Source organism: Chlamydotis macqueenii, chromosome 1 (genome assembly GCF_036417535.1).
Source record: "Chlamydotis macqueenii isolate bChlMac1 chromosome 1, bChlMac1.mat, whole genome shotgun sequence".
NCBI lineage: Eukaryota > Metazoa > Chordata > Aves > Otidiformes > Otididae > Chlamydotis > Chlamydotis macqueenii.
In genome coordinates this window covers 182697081-182715551 of record NC_141556.1, presented here as the reverse complement: position 1 = coordinate 182715551, position 18471 = coordinate 182697081, and the positions used below count along the sequence as shown (strand labels likewise).

The following is an 18471-nucleotide window of genomic DNA, read 5'->3' as shown; positions in this document are numbered from 1 at the left end:
TGTGCTAATATGTGTATCTCATCACATATGTGTATCTCATCCTTGAATTCAGCTTTCTGTTTAGGAGAAAATAAAGTTACCCAGGCCTTTTGTTTTGTTCTCCAACTTCTGCTCTGTTCATGACAAGAGACTGCTTTAGACACTATCAGATTTTCAAGAGCATTCAGCATCAACAACTCTAATTTCTGCATGTAAATAAGTCACTTGGGATCTGCTGGAGGCTGAGTGCTCTCGAAGAGCTGCCCCTTCCACTGCTACTGTACCACTTCACATACCACTCACTGGATTTAAAGACGACACTGATAGACAGACAGGGCACGACTCAGGAGTAGCTTTGATCGTCAGCCACACAGGGAGAACGGTCCTGTTGTGGTACTAAAATACATTTCATAATGATATATTCTGCCTTACATCTCTGAACTTCAGTGTTTAAATTACATACTTGGTACAGATGTCAACACTGAACAGAAAATGAACTTCCCAAGCACCCTCATTTTTCAAACACTTGCACAACTCATCCTAGGCTGTAGCATCGGATCACGGACCAGACTCGCTCTCCTCTCAGTGCACATGGATACACGTGTTTTAATTTTGCTCGTTTGATAGTTTCTTGATACTAAAACACTTGGGAGAGGCTATTGTTGAATGGCTGAAGGGAATATGCCATTATTAAAATTGCACAGCTTTTGCTTCCAGGCCTTTCATTAGGAAGGTAAGAATTCACATTCTTCTGAAAACTAAAGAGGAGGCATGGACATTCCCACTTGTTGTCATGGATACAGCTGCCGAGAAAAATGTCATTGTACCCCTGCAGACAAATGCATGAGCCAACTGCTTGGAATACATGGTGGCAAAACCACTGCAGATGTTAAACATTCTCACGTGGCCATCAGGTTCCTCTCAAAATGTGCACTAAATTAAAAAAAAAATATATATATATTTAAAAAAAAAATCATTTTTTAACATAAAGGTTATGGTGTGAAGGAAGAAAAGGCTAGTCAGCTTAAAAAAATAATGTTGGCACTTTCATAGTTCATGATGTCATGGAGGAAAAAATATTACGGAACAATAGTATGAGTAAAGGATCAAGTGTCAGCCCAACTTCAAGTTATCTGGATTTTGTCAGTGTGTGTTATAACAGTATTGTTAACTACAATAACTGTATTTCTTAGGTCAACAGACGATTAAAAAACCAAACAAATTTTTTAAAAAGCAACAAACACACTGGAAAATTTTGAACTGGGGAAGCTCTGATCCCGATTAGACCACCTCATAGTGTCAGCATTTTTACTTGGACTGAGGCACTCTGAATCTCCTTCTGCTTCGGCTTTACATTAACTATTTGCTGGGGACACAGGTCACAAAAAATTAAGAGACTGAAAACATGAAACTTGTTGGTCATACCAATTTTCATATCCACTGATCTAGGTTCTTGAACGAAGTAAGGCAACTACCAAGATGCTCCTGGAGTTTTGCTGCGTGCTGGTTAGCAGTATTTAACTGCACCATGCAAGCGGGAAAAAGCAAATAGTGTCCCTACAGAGAGCAGGCAAGGATTTGGGTTCTCCTCTCCTGGAAAGGGGGAAGCACACAACTCCCTCTCCCTCCTCATCTAATCCTTCAGATACCATGCTCCTAAATAAGCACAGAGAGAAGCAAAGGCAGGCTGCTCTAGGGCAATCATGACCTTGAGTGAAGGAAGCACCGAGAGCTAGTTAGGATGTGGAAAGGTGAGTTTGATGGTGAGGCATACGAATACAAACAAGACAAGACTGACTCGTGCGTGCAGAGAGATGTCTTCAGCAAGAAGAAATCATCCCAAACTGAGGAGCTAATTCACCACTGTGCAAAGACCAAAGAAACAAGGAAGCAGAACTGAGCACTCTGTTATAAATCTCTCCTCATAAGTATTTTGGGACAAGTCTAAACAATACGATGTCGTGTTTTGCAGAGATATGTGAGCTATCGCTAAATGAAACACATTGGAACTGGAAGCAAGATAACCACTTCAGCATGATGTAACACCCCAGCTAATTAGCTCCATTAGGAACAAAGCCCTAGAGGGCTGCACTGGATCCAGAAGGCAAGCAAGTTCATTTAGCGCTGGCTAGCAGTACGGCACTACTGTCCCCTCCTCGATGTGTCAGCTGAAGATGTAAAGCATGATACAATAAAAATAACAGTTATTATCATAGAATCATAGAATGGTTTGGGTTGGAAGGGACCTTAAAGATCATCTAGTTCCAATCCTCCTGCTCTGGGAAGGAACACCTTCCACTAGACCAGGTGGAACACTTCCAGGGATGGGACATCCACTACTTGCTGGCAATCTGTTCGAGTGTCTCGCCACCCTCAGAGTCAAGAATTTCTTCCTTATATCCCACCTGAATCTACCCTCTTCCAGTATAAAGCCATTACCCCTTGTCCTGTCACTACACGCCCTTGTCAGAAATCTATCTCCAGCTTTCTTGTAGGCCTCCCTTTAGATATTGGAAGGTTGCTAATCATTATTATCATCATCACCACCACCACACGAAGAGGTACAGTTTCACTGGAAAATTAGTTGTGAAGTACATGCTGTAAAAAAGAAAGGTGAGGACATACAATTACACCCCAAAACACTGGGATTTTACCAAACCTGGAAGGGAACTCCTCTGTTTGACACGCGAGCAGGCAGAGCACAAATCCCTACACTGCTGCTTTCACAACAGGTCATGGTGTTTATCCCAGCCAAGAAAATAGCTGCTGATCGGAGCTCTGCCATATCTGATCATCACTATGGCCCAGCACCCTACCCTGGTTTCCACTGCAACACAAAAGTTCTTTGAAGCTATCCAGTTGTTTTAGAAAAGCCACAAGAGCAGAAAACAACTTTAAACAGCTCACTAACGGGAGCCATCCCCCCTTCCCAAGGCTGTAATCAACGGATCTCACAGGCATTTGACATAACGGCTAAGTGGTATGCAATTCAACTAAAGAAAAAAAATTAAAAGGCATTTTAAACAAGCGTTCAATAGATTCTATAGTACCCATCTCAGCTTAGGGGTTGTAACTTTCTTCTCAGGAATTAAAGTGTTTTCTGAAGGCAATCCAAGCTCATTTGAGAGGGGAAACAAAAAAGGGAAAAAAAGGAAAGAGAACAAAAAAAAAAAAAAAGAATCTAGCCTTTCTAATACAGCTTCATGTCATAAGTACAGATAATTATGGCATGAGACTACACATTTCAGAACACACATGCCTTTCAAAATGCAAATTTCTTAATGCTACAGAAGGGCTTCCAGTACCTGCATCCACATCCCAGTCCTTTGGTCCCACCTACTACGCCTTCCACCTCTGCATAGAAGACAACTAGGGAAATAAATGTTTTTAAATTAAGTTCTTCTCCTCAGAAGATATACAAGGCTTAGAACACCATCATTTCATTCCTGAAAGATGGAAAGGGTTAGCTGGATTTTTAAGACAGGCAGTCATGTCTTACTATTTGGATTCCAGTAGCAGCAATTAAAAATATACTCTTAACTGAAACAACGTCATGAATTCATAGGTAGGGACCCACTTGAGAAGAAATAAGGAAAACAAAAAAAATAGAGTGCCTCAGGAGCCACAGATTGCAGAAAAATAATGAACAGTTTCACAGGCCCTCCAGGCAACATCCTCCCTTTTAAGATCCATCCACAGAATTAAGCACGTCCCATAAGCATCACTAGCTTCCAGGAGAAAAGCTGTTACAAAGCCATTATGACAGGCAATACCTGATATGGTGCTAGAGATGGAACACTCACTGGTCATCTTCCTGACCAAGCCACCACACCGTATTTCTAGGCACAGACGTGCAGCAGCCAGCACGATCTACAGGCACTTAAATCCTTGTTCGCTATAAACCTCCTCAGTGCGATCTGCTTACTACAAACACAGAAGGGTCGGCGTGCACTAAGCATAGTGCACAAAGCACTAAGATCACACACACTCTCTTCCCCTGCTCCAGAGATACTCTCTATTTCTTTACATCTGGTTCTCTGTCCAGATCAGCAGCTTACACAGAAGTGGTTCAAGTACTACGTCCTTCCTTGCCGACACACTGAACAGCCTTTCCTACACAGAGTCTTCATTTAAGTCTCTGTCGGCCGTGCGACACATGACGTTACAACAGTTCTATTTGTTGGCAACATTATGCCCATGTCCAGGCCGAAAAAAAAAAAAAAAAAAAAAAAAACAAAAATTACTTAGAGGTCACTGAAAGAGACAGTCAAGCTAAGCATTCACCAGGATGTGTATTTCCAGGTCTCCAAGACACTGCCCAAAAAGTTGAGCGGTTCCCAAGTTACTTAGTTGTTTGCAAACAATCCTCTACCTCTGCTTTGATCTCGCTTCAGAAGGAAGCTGTTCCAACAGGTTATACTCTATTTAAACTGCCCTGATGAAACATCCTGGCTGCCCTCTCCATCCTTCACTCTCTTCCGCTGAAGATTTTAGGAACCTATCCATCCCCATTGTCCAAATCCCAGGAAGCTGATTTCAAATCATACTCTTCTCCATGCAACTCGTTAAAATAACAAAGAAGACAAAAACCTCCCACCTATGCTCAGGCAGTTGCTTGCCTATATGCAATGAACCCGGCACAGGTTGCCAAGAGACTGCAACGATGAGCGGCATTTATTCTTGAATACTCCCAAGTGGGCTTTCACTATATATTAAGTCTGAGCAATAAAACACCAGGACCACATTCTTGTTTCAGTTTAGAATTAGTTTTTATGGCCGATATATAAAAGGAGATCGTTGTAATAGACATGCTATGATGTTCTTAACTGGAACTATATAAACAATGCTTCTATAATAGGCGCTACTCTGAACTTTGTCAGGGAAGTGTCTGAACTTCAGGCTTCACGCCTGGCACTGCTTTTCCCGAATTTTAAACCTGAAAGAAACATCTGTAAAGATGAGAATGACCAAGCTACACACAATGGTTAAAAAAAAACTAAACTAAAAAAATAATCTGAGAATAATTTTCAGATAGCATGCATAGAAATCCCCCCTGTAAGCTCTCTTCCCTAGGACAAAAATTCAGTGCTAATTCAGACAAATTTAGAAGGCTCTAAAGAACAGAAAAACACAGTCTATTATACCACTTAACAAGATCCTGCAAGTAGTTTTCAATCTTTCCATCTGAAACTAAGGTAATTTTGCAATTAAAGCAAAAGCCACCATTAAACTTTAGGTGTCAGAACATTTTTCCTTATTTCTATCTATCAGATGAATAATAATTTTATACACTGTGTAGCTACCTAGAGAACAAAAATTCTATTACACATATTTCTAAGAGAACAGTACTACAGCCTTGCACATGTTCTTAGCCATTCATCACTCATCAAATTTTTCAAGCAAAATTCCGTGCTACCAACCATTCTTCTCTGCGTAATACTGCATATTATTTTTGTCATACAGCTTAGTAAAAATTTCTTTTTGTGTACATTACATTACATACCTCCCCAATGAAAGAAAAACACAGAAGTGCTTCTCTGTACACTGCAAAATTCTGCACACATCCAGAATCAGAGGTTTAGTACTGCCTAACCCCTTGGGGAGAAGGGTTAGAATCCGTATTTCTCCATTGCCATACGCTGTGGTAAAACTGGTTAGTGGTATTAGCAACAACTGACAAAGCTTAAGTGGTCCAAGATCAAGTAAAAGGGAAGACCAAGCTTGGGCTCAAACAACAGACATACAGTCTTTCAACTGAACTGCATAGTTTGATAAGTTTTATAATCACTTCCATGAGAAATAATATACCAGAGAGAAAGCATTAAAAGTATATCCAGGACACAAAGGGTCAAGAAGCCTAAGTTTTATCAAGTCCCTGGGCCAAGCATTTCCTTGCTGCACTGAGATGGGTCCCGTTCTGTACCATACTCACGACCTCTGAGTCATCTGTCAGCACCTGCAAGAGGTGCAAAATCACCTCCAGGGATGTGAGAAGAACAGTGAAGATGGCGCAGCACTATCCAGACAGCCTGAACAGCATCTTGACCAACTGCGTCTCCATCAAACCCAAGGTCAAAGGAGATGCAGAATGACACCAGAAACAAAAGAAAATGTGGAAATAATTTGAGGTCTTGCAATTTCCTTTTGCAGGAAATTTTAGTTTAGATTAGTTACCAGTTCCCGTGAGTGCCTCTTAAAATTCTAGCTTTCAAATTTTAACTAAAGCAGCATACAAATGGTCTTACAGCAAATAAATCATGGCTCGAGTAGGTAGACTATGCAAAATAGCAATCAGGGGAGGTTTAGTTTCAAGAGAGGAGAAAGACTTTAGACCTTGATAAGACATAACATGATTCCATGCCATTGATCTGCAATCACATTGCTTTATTTGTAATGCAAACAAGAAGTTATTTAGAATACTCCTAATTACATATAATAAGTGTACACTGGCACATTACTGAATCTATAAATAGACAGTAACCACATCATTTCACTGCTGCTCCGTGTTATAAGGCATGGGGGAGGGGAGGGAGAAGAAAGATACTTTCCTTTTTTTAAGACCTTTCTTAAAGTTGCACCACTGAAAAGATGCAATTTTTTGGCTTCTGAAAGTACTTAATCAGGCCTTCAAATACTGACAAATCTTCAGCAGACACAGGTTATCCTTGACACTCGTGTAAAAGGAAGAAAGAGAACACTTCATTCAAAATAAACCACGAACCATATCCTAGCAATCTGTAAGACATTCAGAGAGATACGGCTCTGGGCAACCTGATGTTGGTTTGAAAATGCCCCTCCTCTGAGCGTGGGGGTAGGACCAGATGACCTCCCAAAGTCTCTTCCAACCCGAATTACTATTATGATTCTGTAACAACCCCCATGAATAATTTTTTTCTCTAGAAAAAGTCGCTCTGTATAACCTCTCACACCTACACACGGTAATTTAAACTGTGGATTAGCTATAAATAACCTTGGAGTATATTTCAAAGAAAAGGTATAATCATTCTTAGCACAAAATTCAGCAGAAGCTCATTTGCCTCTTGCCCTGGCTGTGACTTTTTTTTTTTTTTGCCCCCACTCAAACAGAAAAATGAAAGATTTCCCAGTAATTTCCAACTCCTCACTGTGAGACAACCTCCCGGGGACACAGGTTTGTCACGCACTCAAAGGGTAATTTGAAATAGGAGCCCTTTGTAAAACTGTTGGCAGCAGATCCGTGGCTGACCAAGGGTGGGGAAGGAGTAGAACCTGTGTTGTTAACTCCATTAATCTCCTCCTCAGTGGTGCACACAGTGACCAAGTGAAAAACTTTTTATTTTTTTTTTTACCCTAAACAATGTAAGCAAAAAAAAAAAAAAAAAAAAATCAGTATTGGTTCACATGCATACACATGTGCACAGAATTACTTCACGCAAGAATAAGATTATCTGAAGTGTACATATAATCAGAACTATGGAAAAAAGCAGAGCTTAAAGGAACTGGAATAAAGATTACGTTTTTGGTTGTTGTTTTTTTTTTAAAAAAAAAGCTATTCACCATGGTTTCATTTACCTGGCAACACTAGGTAACATGAGATAATACAGAAAAGCACTGATGGGTTTTTAAGTATACAGCTTGACATTGCCAGCACATTTAATAGCTTGCTTTTGACAAGAGCTCGTCAGAAGTTCTGTACTTATTAGGATCTTCTTTTCCTTTGAAATGCTGAAGCGGCAGCAGAACAGAGTTTTGTGATGCAGCATCAGGGGCACAGGTAGAAATGTGACAACCCTCTGAAGCCCAGAGTAGTTTTTTTTTAATGTATTTTATAAAATTGTCAAGTAGGACAAGGGAAAAAGCTTGTCACCTACTAGACAGGAGACAAGCACAGACCCTAACTTGTGTAACTGCCTTTGAATTTTTGAAAGCTTATTTACCAGTGGATTGGGGAATGTTGGAGACCACCGGCCTAAGCAGTAAAGTATCTTAGGTATAAATTTTATCTTGCCTCACATAGTTTTGAGGCATTTTGAGGCAAAACATTCTCCCTACAAAATGTTAACCAGTGGACTCAGTACAGGTAAAAGCCCTCTCTTTGCTTGCTAAAGTTTGCCTGCTTCCAGATGCAGGCAAGAAGCAGCATACAAACATGTATTACCAAAACCCCAAAAATGTAGTCAACTGAGCTACGCAAAGTTTTTTCTTAAATTCTGGTTTCCCTCTACAAAAGTATTATAACGCAGACTTCCAGGTTATATGCAAAGTTTGCCTAGACGACTTTACTCACTCAGGGGAAAGAAAGTAAAGTTTAACAACATCAGCTGTATGGCACTGAAGGCTATTTGTACTTATTTTGTCTGTAATGAGAAGCTGTGTAAATGATTTTTTTTTTATTTCCTTAAAAGCTCTGGTTTGATCAGAAACATTGCCTGTTCATCTCACACCCAAGTAACTCTCTCACACCAGCTCTCCATTGAAGACCTGCATCCTCCCAGCACTCTTGCCAGGCAGAATCCACATATTGCGAATACATGAGGTTAACATACAGTAGAAAGAATTACTGTTTACACCATGAACACCACTGTATTCTTTCAGTGACCGGATCTTTGACTCATAAACCCCCCTTTACCCTTTGTCCTCTCTCTTTTTGCACTTTTATTTGAACAGACCACTTAGACTGAGGCCAATCAATGTTTGTCAATAGAGTAACTCATATGATGCTCCCCAAGATATCGTGCAAAAAATTATAGTAATAGTTGAAAAATCAGCAAAAAGGGTGCATTAGTTTTCAAGTCAATAGCTCCCCAGTGAACCATCTGGTCCCAGGATTGATCAGTAACACTGAAGAAGCAGGCAGTGCGGAATGAAACTATCCAGAGGAGCAACCCCATATATCTGCACCCTCTCTGACTCCATGCCCAACAAACCTTTTGATCTCTGGCAGCTCCTCTCTTTATGGGGATTGTTGGAAGAAACCTTGCAGAGGCACAGGCTGAAAGGAAGAGGGATGTCACCCTTTCTCTGTTCAAATTCCTGAAGGGACCATGACAGCAGCAGGCACGAAAGGAGGGAGAGAACAAGCAGCAAGATGTCTCTATGGGAGCATTAAAACAAACACAGAAGTATGCATGCATCCTCACGATGCACAGGGAGGGAAGAAGTTTCTGCCTGATGGGTGGCCGGGACTGCTGGTTAGCCATCCCGATCCCTTCTGACATCCTTAGCTGAACCAGAGCAAGCCACCCTTCTCACCAAGAGCTGGGAAGACTCCGACCTCCCTCTCACTCTGGAGCATCACAGTGGCAATAAGGACTACCAGCTGTCCAACTGAAACCAGGCAAACTCCGTTGCTAAATTTAAGCAACCACATAACAGGACATAAGTGACCAGAACAGCACGACAGCCCTTTAGACCTACTTAAATCTCCACAGGCATGAAAAACCTCAGCACATCTTCCCAGCACAAAACTACGCCAAAAGCACAAAACAACACCAAGGGCACGGCTGGCTCTCCTCAGCAAGCACATCCTGGCACGGGCTGGACATGCATCCTCTCAGCAACTGCCCACAGAGGGGCTCATGTTGCTTCCCACCTGGCAAATACACAGGGAGACTCACCACCCACAAGCTACTACTCACCTTCCAAACCCTAATAAGGTTGCTAAGTGACGATAACGTAGCGCGATCTTGCACCATTTGCAAACCTCAAATGTTTGAAGGCAAGGAAATGAATGGTTCAGATCATCATAAATCTCACGCCACCCATCTAATAAGCAAATAAATTCTCAAGTGTAAAACCTTGCTCTATTCATTACAATAACGTTAACTCTCCCAGGAGTATAGCTCACGTTTTTGTTATCGTGCATTCAGTATCTAAATGGTGAAATATTCCTGAACAGCAGCATTAGTCAAATGAAAAATGTAGCTGGAGAAAATAAAAAAAAATACTCTTTCTTCATAATCATGCAATATATCAGGATAATTCCTACATGGTAAAAGTTTTATAAGTCAACTACATTCTGACTTCATGTACAAAATTTTCATGGCCCACATCCAACAAGCACTTAAGTGCCGGCTTAATTTTAAGAAGTAATTAATCATATAAAAGTGTACAGGACGACTGAAGTGTTTCAGTATGTGCTTAAATGTTTTACTAGAATAAATCTTATTTCATTTTAAATAGCATCTAATGCAGTGATTGTATTTTTAGCATATCAATAAAATAATATGTATTTCAGGTCAGCATTAAGCTGGTTTGCCGTGATAAATGCAATGTTTACATTAAGAAAGAATGAAGTTACTTTTTATTACCATGTGGAGTATGTTAGTTATGGATGCCTCCAAGCTAGGCTTTTTTGCCATTGCTAGCAAATGGAGAGTTGTGGCTTCAACTTAGTATAACAGAGCTACAGTTACTGCACCGTATTTAGTAACCTGTTCTTAGGTTTTTTAAAAGAGGATTTTGAAGAACGCAACTTACTTTCTGAAGGTAGGAGAGGAAAACAAAAAAATGTCAGGTGGCAGTAAATATAAAGGTGAAAGAAAGTGTTATCTCTCTTCATAAAAGACAAAGCCTAATACCAAAGTACCAAACTGAAAAAAAAATGAACAAAGCTAGCCATGCTGTCAATAACTTTTCTAACATCACATCCATTTCGGTTACAAATAACTATAAAGAACCTCAAAAATGTAATGGCCAACTAAAACAAAATATTGGTCTTGCGGTTCCTCTGCAAGTGAGCTACTGAACTACCTTCACAAGACACCAAACTGTGTCTTAATTATCTCTGTAAGAGGAAAACATTCAAAACATCACAATGACTACGGAAGCATTCTTTTATATCCAAAACTCTGTATTCTGAGCTTCAATGAATCCACACACAAACATGCAACACTTCACATTACCTTCTTGCTGCACTTAGATTTTGAGTTCTCCAGACTATGTGTGTTGTTCTACAGACCCCTTACCAGAAGCACGGTTGGTCAGAGTTCAAAGAAAACGAGAGTAATGCTTATTTTTTTAAAAATAGCCTTTTGGAACATTCCAGAGCAAGAATATCAGTCTAAGATGCCTTTTATCATCTTCAGTAAGTCAAGAGGATTCAATATTTCCATTCAGATAAAGGCTTTGTGATAGCCAGACAGAATGTTCTTGTGACCACTACTTCAATTACAAAATCGCTGTAATTCTACATATTCTGCTACAGATATCCAGACTAACTTGGCTAGTCCAGGCAGTCATACAGCAGTCATACAGCAGTCATACAGCAGTCTTGCATCTTGGATTCTGATGTAACTCCTGGAAACAATTCAAAATGTCCACAGATTATCTATGTAGCCTTACATGGATAAAGACCTAGCTATGGAATAGTCCTTTCTTGAGCTCTGGCATGGCTGTTATGTGTCTTCAGGACTGCGCCTATGAAGTTCACAAGATACGGCATCTCAGAAAGGGATTTCCAGTTGTCATTTATTCTTGAATTAGTCTCTTCTTGTGCTTCTTAAAACCAGAAACTCTCTATAAACTACACAACAAGCTCAATGCTTTTCACCTGATCTTTTTGGCAGAAAAGCATTCCCCAGCTCCTTTGGAACAAAACACAAAACAACCAAAATCTCTTATTATTAAAGATAAGAGTGTGATTATATCGTCTTTTTCCACATTCACAGCTCACCAGTTGGCAAGGGTGGGGGAGGGGGGGAAAGTATAATTCACATTCTCTTTCAATACAAAGTAGCATTAATCCTCTACAGATTATAGAAGGGAAAAAAAGACCAAAATTAACATTTTCTTTGAAGACGTGCTTGCAAATACCTACTAAAAATGTTACAAGCTCCTCCTTTCTGGTATTTAGCTAGCAATTTAATCTTTGCCAATACATGCATCACTAAAATGCCTTAGCAGATTTCATTTCAGTTTTATACAAACAAGTGTCAGAATTTGGAGTGGTAATGACCACTGTGTCTTAAATAGTGTAACTCTTTCCATTCTAAGCCTGCTCGCTTCTACCTAGCGCTCTCAGTCACTTTTAACTTCCCACAACTATCCTGTGTCTTTGGCTGAAATTTGCCATTAATGGACTCTTTTTCGAAAGCTTATATAGAGATCAAGTAAGTACGAGAAACAACAAATACTACACACCATTTCATGCTAAAAACTAGTTTGCTTCTTCCAGGCATACTCTAGAACTGAATTATATATGTATACGAAAACTTAACTGTATCACTCTGTGCATGGGTACACCTGTCTGCATGTATCTGGAGCATACACTGATGAACTGATACTTTCACTTAAAAATTAAGTTAAAGTCCCCAGGTCACAGGGAAGGAATCAAGTTTGCTAGAGCTTTTACAACAGTTGCGAAAAAAAAGTTGGTGAAACATTTCACTAAGGATGGATATACAGTGCATGCACTGAACAACTAAGTTAACTGCAAAGTGAAAATTACGGAAAATACTGCAGACAAATATTTTGCAGCACCCCTCAGTCTTTTCCATAGGCACTGCCAGGTGCCAAGAACTTGAGGATGACTGCTATGCATTTGGTTACTTCAGTTCTGCCCCATGCCATGTAAATGCAACGATGAAGTTCAGTGACACTATATGTATTACTGCAGTTGCAAAATAAATTTCAAATTATAATGCATGTTGAAGTCATGCGGATTCAGACAATTCTAATGCACACACCTGGTGAGATCCCACCTGGAGTACTACGTCCAGTTCTAGAGCCCCCAACACAAGAAGGACATGGACCAGTTGGAGAGGGTCCAGAGGAGGCCACGAAGATGATCAGAGGGCTGGAGCACCTCTCTTATGAGGACAGGCTGAGAGAGTTGGGGCTGTTCAGCCTGGAGGCTCCGGGGAGACCTTATAGCGGTCTTCCAGTACCTCAAGGGGGCCTACAAGAAAGATGGGGAAAGGCTGTTCAGTAGGGCCTGTTGTGATAGGACCTGGGGTAATGGTTTTAAAACAGAGGGAGGTAGACTCAGATTAGATATTAGGAAAACATTTTTTACAATGAGGGTTGTAGAACACTGGCCCAGGTTGCCCAGAGAGGTGGTGGATGCCCCATCCCTGGAAACATTCAAGGCCAGGTTGGATGAGGCTCTGAGCAACCTGATCTATTCGGGGATGTCCCTGCTCCTTGCAGGGGGGTTGGACTAGATGACCTTTGAAGGTCTCTTCCAACCCTAACCACTCTATGATTCTATGATTCTGTGATCCCCATGAGGATTAAATTTGCTACTCTGGCATTTCCTGAGAACTTCTGGTACATAAAAATCATGTTTCCTTAACCAGAGAGGAATCAACCACTACTTAGCTGAGTAAATCAGGACCTAGCAAAAAATAAAAGCTACAAAGAGCAGATTACATTGCAGAAAACGATGTTTGAGAAGCTGGATGTTTGAGGGTTGAACTAGTTAACCTTTAAAGGTCCCTTCCAACCCAGCCTGTTCTATGATTCTATGAAGTCCAACACTGGTATGAACCACAGCACTTTACATTTAGGTAAATTAACAAGCTATAGCAATCAGAGAGAAACATATACCAGAAACAAGCAGGAAGTGACTACTGGGACTTGGCACTGTCAAATGTCACCATATGGAAGAGGTTAGAAACTTTTTGAAGGCTCAATTCCTAAATGGCTGGTGCTATCCACCAAGGCCAATAAAAAAACAGTGGGCAACTTAATTAATTTAGTTTTACTACTCCACAATGATTTAGGATATCTAAAAAATATATTAAGACCCCAGATAAGATAATTCTAGAAAAACTCTTGCCATTTAACTAAACTACATTGTGTTATCTCCTCTAATTGCAACACACCCATATTTCTGAACATCCCTCATAATATAGCAACTTCATTATTAACAAAACCCACTGAGAGGGAAGGAGAGGAAGAAACTATTCTCCTGGATACACTACAAGTGTATTAATCTTGCTCAATACACCCTATTTTCTTGCATTTCCTGATTATATGTCCTGCTCCAGAACGTCTGCTTCATGCAAAAATAAACACAGGCCAGATACCCAATCGCAGATTTGAGAGCAAAACACGTATCCAGCAGAGCTTTCCCATTAACTGCACACGCACCCATTAAAGTAGGAAGCCAGGTCAGCGATGAAAGTGCTGTTCTTTATATCCACTTTTTAGCAGAGAGTACTGAAGACAAGAGTAGGAACTATAACTCTGCCCATCTGACAACTCCACTTCCAAGTATCCAGGGACCATTTCATTTATTAATCTTGTGCTTGCCCCCAGGATGAGCAGAATTTAAAAAGAAAAAGTGTCAGCTCTAATTTGAACCTTCCCTTCTCAGCAGGTCCCAGCTATAACGAACTGAAGCAAGACCATCTTCTTAAGGAATGTACTTTGCACTACAGTGATTAAATTTAAAGAGACTACAAACCAGCTGATGACAGGCAGAGTTTTCAGGCTGCAGCCCCAAAGACCTGAAGTAATCTGTTTCATTTCAGAAAGACATTGATGCTGCCTGTCTTAACCAGCATCTTTAAAATTTAGGAAGACAAATTTAGTGCAGGCACATGAAGAACTTTCCATGACTTAAATCCCCAGTATAACACTGGACGTACAGCATCATATACGCTACTTCAAAACTCTACAGTTTTCCAAAGTCCTCAAAACCAAAATGAATATTTCAAAAATGTTAATTAATAATTCCAGTAATGTCAATAATGGCCCTATTTTGACACAGACATGCCCTTAAAGTACTCTAAAAATGTGAGGAATACGTATGCATAAATTAAAAATACACTCATAATAGAAGTTGGATAAACATCTAGCCCTACCATCCATCCGTTTCTCCTAGCAATTTACTGTAAAAAGTAGTTCCACTGAAATCAAGCGAGCAGTATGCAAAGAAAGTTGCTATTCAACATGGGCACATGGTGGTAAAACTGGACAACAGATTTCTAAGTAGAACTGTAAGCACAGGACTAGCGTATCACAAACAAGCAATGAACTTCAGTGTAATTACATCTGCCAACATCATATTTTTTTTCCATTCTGTTTTTACTCCCTGCCTCTAGCCAAATAATTGTTTTTATTTAGGAAGAAGAGGGCAAAGCTTAAAAACTCCCTTTGAGCACTACAGGTGTTCAAAATCTTTAGGCTTTGTTTGTGGTAGTGAAAGGCGTTTGCTCTCGTGTATACATTCGTTAGATCTTATTATACACACATTAAAAAAAAAATCCACTCCTGAACGATTCTGTCTGCAAAGTATCACCATATGGTAGCTTTCACAAATGATCAACTGTACCAAAACATCTAAAAATAACATCTTCCTTAAGTAAAATAAAAGCAATTACCAGCAGAGACTTTTTGGTACAGTTCTGAGCTAAGGATTCAATACCGCGTTGCTGAAATGTTTCAAGCAAGTATATAAGCAACCTCCTGAGAAAAAATAGCACAGCGTTAAACGGCCTGCAAGCATCAATGATAAATGTAACATACGTGTTTTGGGTTCCTTCGAAAGTCTATTCTTAGCCGTGAGACAAGCCCAATTCATTTAATTAAAACCTTAGCTTACAAACACATTCAGTGAGTAAGTGAAGCTTAACAAACCTAATTTGAATGAAAGGGACTAGCCGGGTAAAAGAGCAGCTCCCTGATGTTCCTTGCTCTAGTGGTTTCACGTAACCACTGATCACCAACTACTACAACAGCAAACATACAACACCCTTTAACTAAATGGGAGTTGTCTGTCTAAATATAGCTACTTTTAAATAATGCATCATGAGTTATAAAATAAAGTGCCACTGAATTATTTAACACAGGTCTCATCTTTAACAAAGATATTTCACTTCTAATTAAATGGAAAAAAAAGATGTTTCTATTCGGGGCTGCGATCAGTAACGCAGCATTTTATGACTCCAATTATGTCAGCAGTCAGTTTTTCCTATATATATAGACACGGTTCACAGGATAGAATGAAGACAGAAACTACGACAAACAAAAGCATCACTTGTAGAGTTGTCTTAGAACTTCAGGCGATCACAGCTTTGCATTCATTTACAGCCCTCAGATACTGACTATCCCACCAACCCGTAACAGTTGGTAAGAATTGGCTGGGCTCTCAGGCTCACAAACCTGTTTCAACAACATTCATAATCCGCATGTTTTCCTTACGCAAGCATCAGCCTCTACGAGAGCAAACCCTCGAGTACACTTAACACCACTACAGCTAACAGAGCATCATATTCTGTCACTTTTAAAACATTTTCGAGACGGCCACACAGAAGTGGTGTTAAAGCTGAAAGTTTGTGTAGGACTTCGTTTTCAACACGATGCAACAGTTGTATATTATTTACTATAGTAACCCTTCAGCCAGGCCTAACATCTGCAAATGCAAAATTAACATTTAGCAATAAAATGGGATGACACATCCGTGTTCAGGAGGTTTCAGGAAAAATTTGCTTTCCAGTTCTTATAATGGGATAACGCTACTGTTTACCAACAAACGCTGCCCTTTGGATGTAGTGCGCGAAGTGAAAGCTCAAGGCAAGAACAGCAAAGATCTGACAGGGCTCCGCAAACAGCTCCTTACTAACTTTAATGGGTGCCCTGTAAAGGAAACAGCAACACATGACCTACTGTGTAGAAATCAAACCCTAAGTGTGATCTGTCTGGGCCTGCACAGAGTCGCTTTGCCCCTCAAACCAGACGCTTACAGCACAAACCCCGATCTTGATGTCACTGTACCCGCAGGCTCTCCCCAACTGGGCTTTGTGCAGATCCCTGGATGGGGATCACACTCTGTGGAAAGTCTGGGGACCTTTCCACACCGAAAGTAAGTCAGGTCACGTTATTTTTACACTTTCAAATGCATGCTTGTTGAAGTTCATTGTACAGGAAAAGACATGATGTAAATACGCCATCCGTCAAAAAGTTAATTCCACCAGGATGACTTTGGGCAGCCCGAGCCAGCCCAAAAACTGCATTAACCCCACATTTTGACAGTTGCTTCACGCACCCCGCGAGGGAAGGGGCACAGCAGCTGACCCCTGTCCTGCGAGCCGCCTTTCGCACCGGACACCGCCTTTCTCTCCTCCGTCCCGCTCCCTGACGGGACACGGCGGGCTCCCCGGGGGTGAAGAGGATGGGGAGCGGTGGGGGGAGCGGGAGGAGAAGAAAATTTGGTGAGGAACGGCTCGCTGCCACAGCCCGCCCGCGGTGCGGGCAGGCAGGGCGGGATCCCCGCGGCCGAGGAAGAGGAGCCGGAGGGAGGCAGCCCGCCGCTTCCCCCACACCCAGGACGCCGGGCAGGGCAGGGCAGGGCGGCTGCCGGGGCAGGCGGCTTCCCCTCCGGCCCCCGCCGAGCCTCGCCGCCCCGGGGGGCTCTTCCTGCCAGCCGGGGACAGATGTGGACGCAACAGCTGGACGGGGAGGAGGGGAGAGGGAAGGAAGGAAGAGGCACGGCTGCCTCACACACACACACCCCACCACCCCCACCAGAGCCGCTCCCGGGGATGCGGGCGGGATGCAGCGGCCGGCCCCGGCTGCGGGCTGGCCCCGCTCTCGCATGGGGATGGAGAAACTCGCCCCGGAGGCACCGGGGTTGGCCGGCGCCTGCCTCCCTTTACCTTGCTGCGGATCTGGCCCGAGGTGGACACTTTCCGGATGAGTTTCTGGGGGCCCTCGTGCTCCCCTTCGCTGTCCGACGACTCGTCCGCCGGCCCCGCCGCCGCTGCCGGGGTTTGGGGTTGGGGCTGCTGCGGGATCCCGGCGCCGCTCATCCCCGCCTCGGCCCCGGCCATCTTCCCGGACTCCTGCCGAGAGAGAGCACACGAGCCCGGCTCAGCCACAGCAGCCGCTGCCGCTCCCCTCCCCGGGGAGGAGGAGGAGGAGGAGGAGGCGCTGGAGGGTGGGGAAAGAGGCGGCGCGGGGGGGAGGAGACGGAGGCGGCGGCGGCGGGGAGGGAGCCGGGCGCTGGCGGAGCGGAGCGAACCGCCCGGCCGCCATCTTCCGCCGCCCCTTCTGACGGGGAAAAGGCCGCGCCCCCGCCCCAGCACGGCCCGGCCACGGCGGCCGCCGCTCCCCGCGGGCGGGGAAGCGGGGTGGGGGGGGGGGGGGCTGGGGCGCTGCCACCCGCCGGCGGGCGGGGCCAGGGCGGACGGGCCCAGCCCCTTGCGCCCCCGCCCACGGTGGAGCCGCCGGGAGCGGCCGCTGGCTGCAGGGGGCGCCCGGCTGGTACCGGTGCCGGTGGCCGAGCCGGCTCGGGGCGGGTGGAGGAGGGGGTCGCGCCGCAGGTAGGCAGCGGGGCGAGTCCGAAGGGCGAAACAGGCGGATGGGGTGGGGGCTTCCGCGGGTGTCCCCGCGTCCCGCCGCGCCCGCGCGAGCAGAGTCCCGCGTGGGGCGGGACGGGGCACAGGTCCCTGCGGAGGGACCGCGCCGCTCGCCCGTGGGAGCACGGGATGTGTTTTGAGGGGGGGACTGGACGGACGGCGTCCAATGCCACGGTTCCTCATCCACGCCTCCACCCGGGCCATCCCG

General features: G+C 43.2%; 1 protein-coding gene across 2 annotated transcripts in view; it reads right to left on the bottom strand.

The window, feature by feature from the left end:
- DGKH (diacylglycerol kinase eta) overlaps positions 1-18471 on the bottom strand; it is a 157898-nt gene that overhangs the window by 132923 nt on the left and 6504 nt on the right. For both annotated transcript variants that reach the window (XM_086771808.1, XM_086771809.1), the window contains exon 2: positions 17562-17747. In XM_086771808.1, the coding sequence (XP_086627934.1) occupies positions 17562-17747 (186 nt within the window). The remainder of the gene's footprint in view (positions 1-17561; positions 17748-18471) is intronic.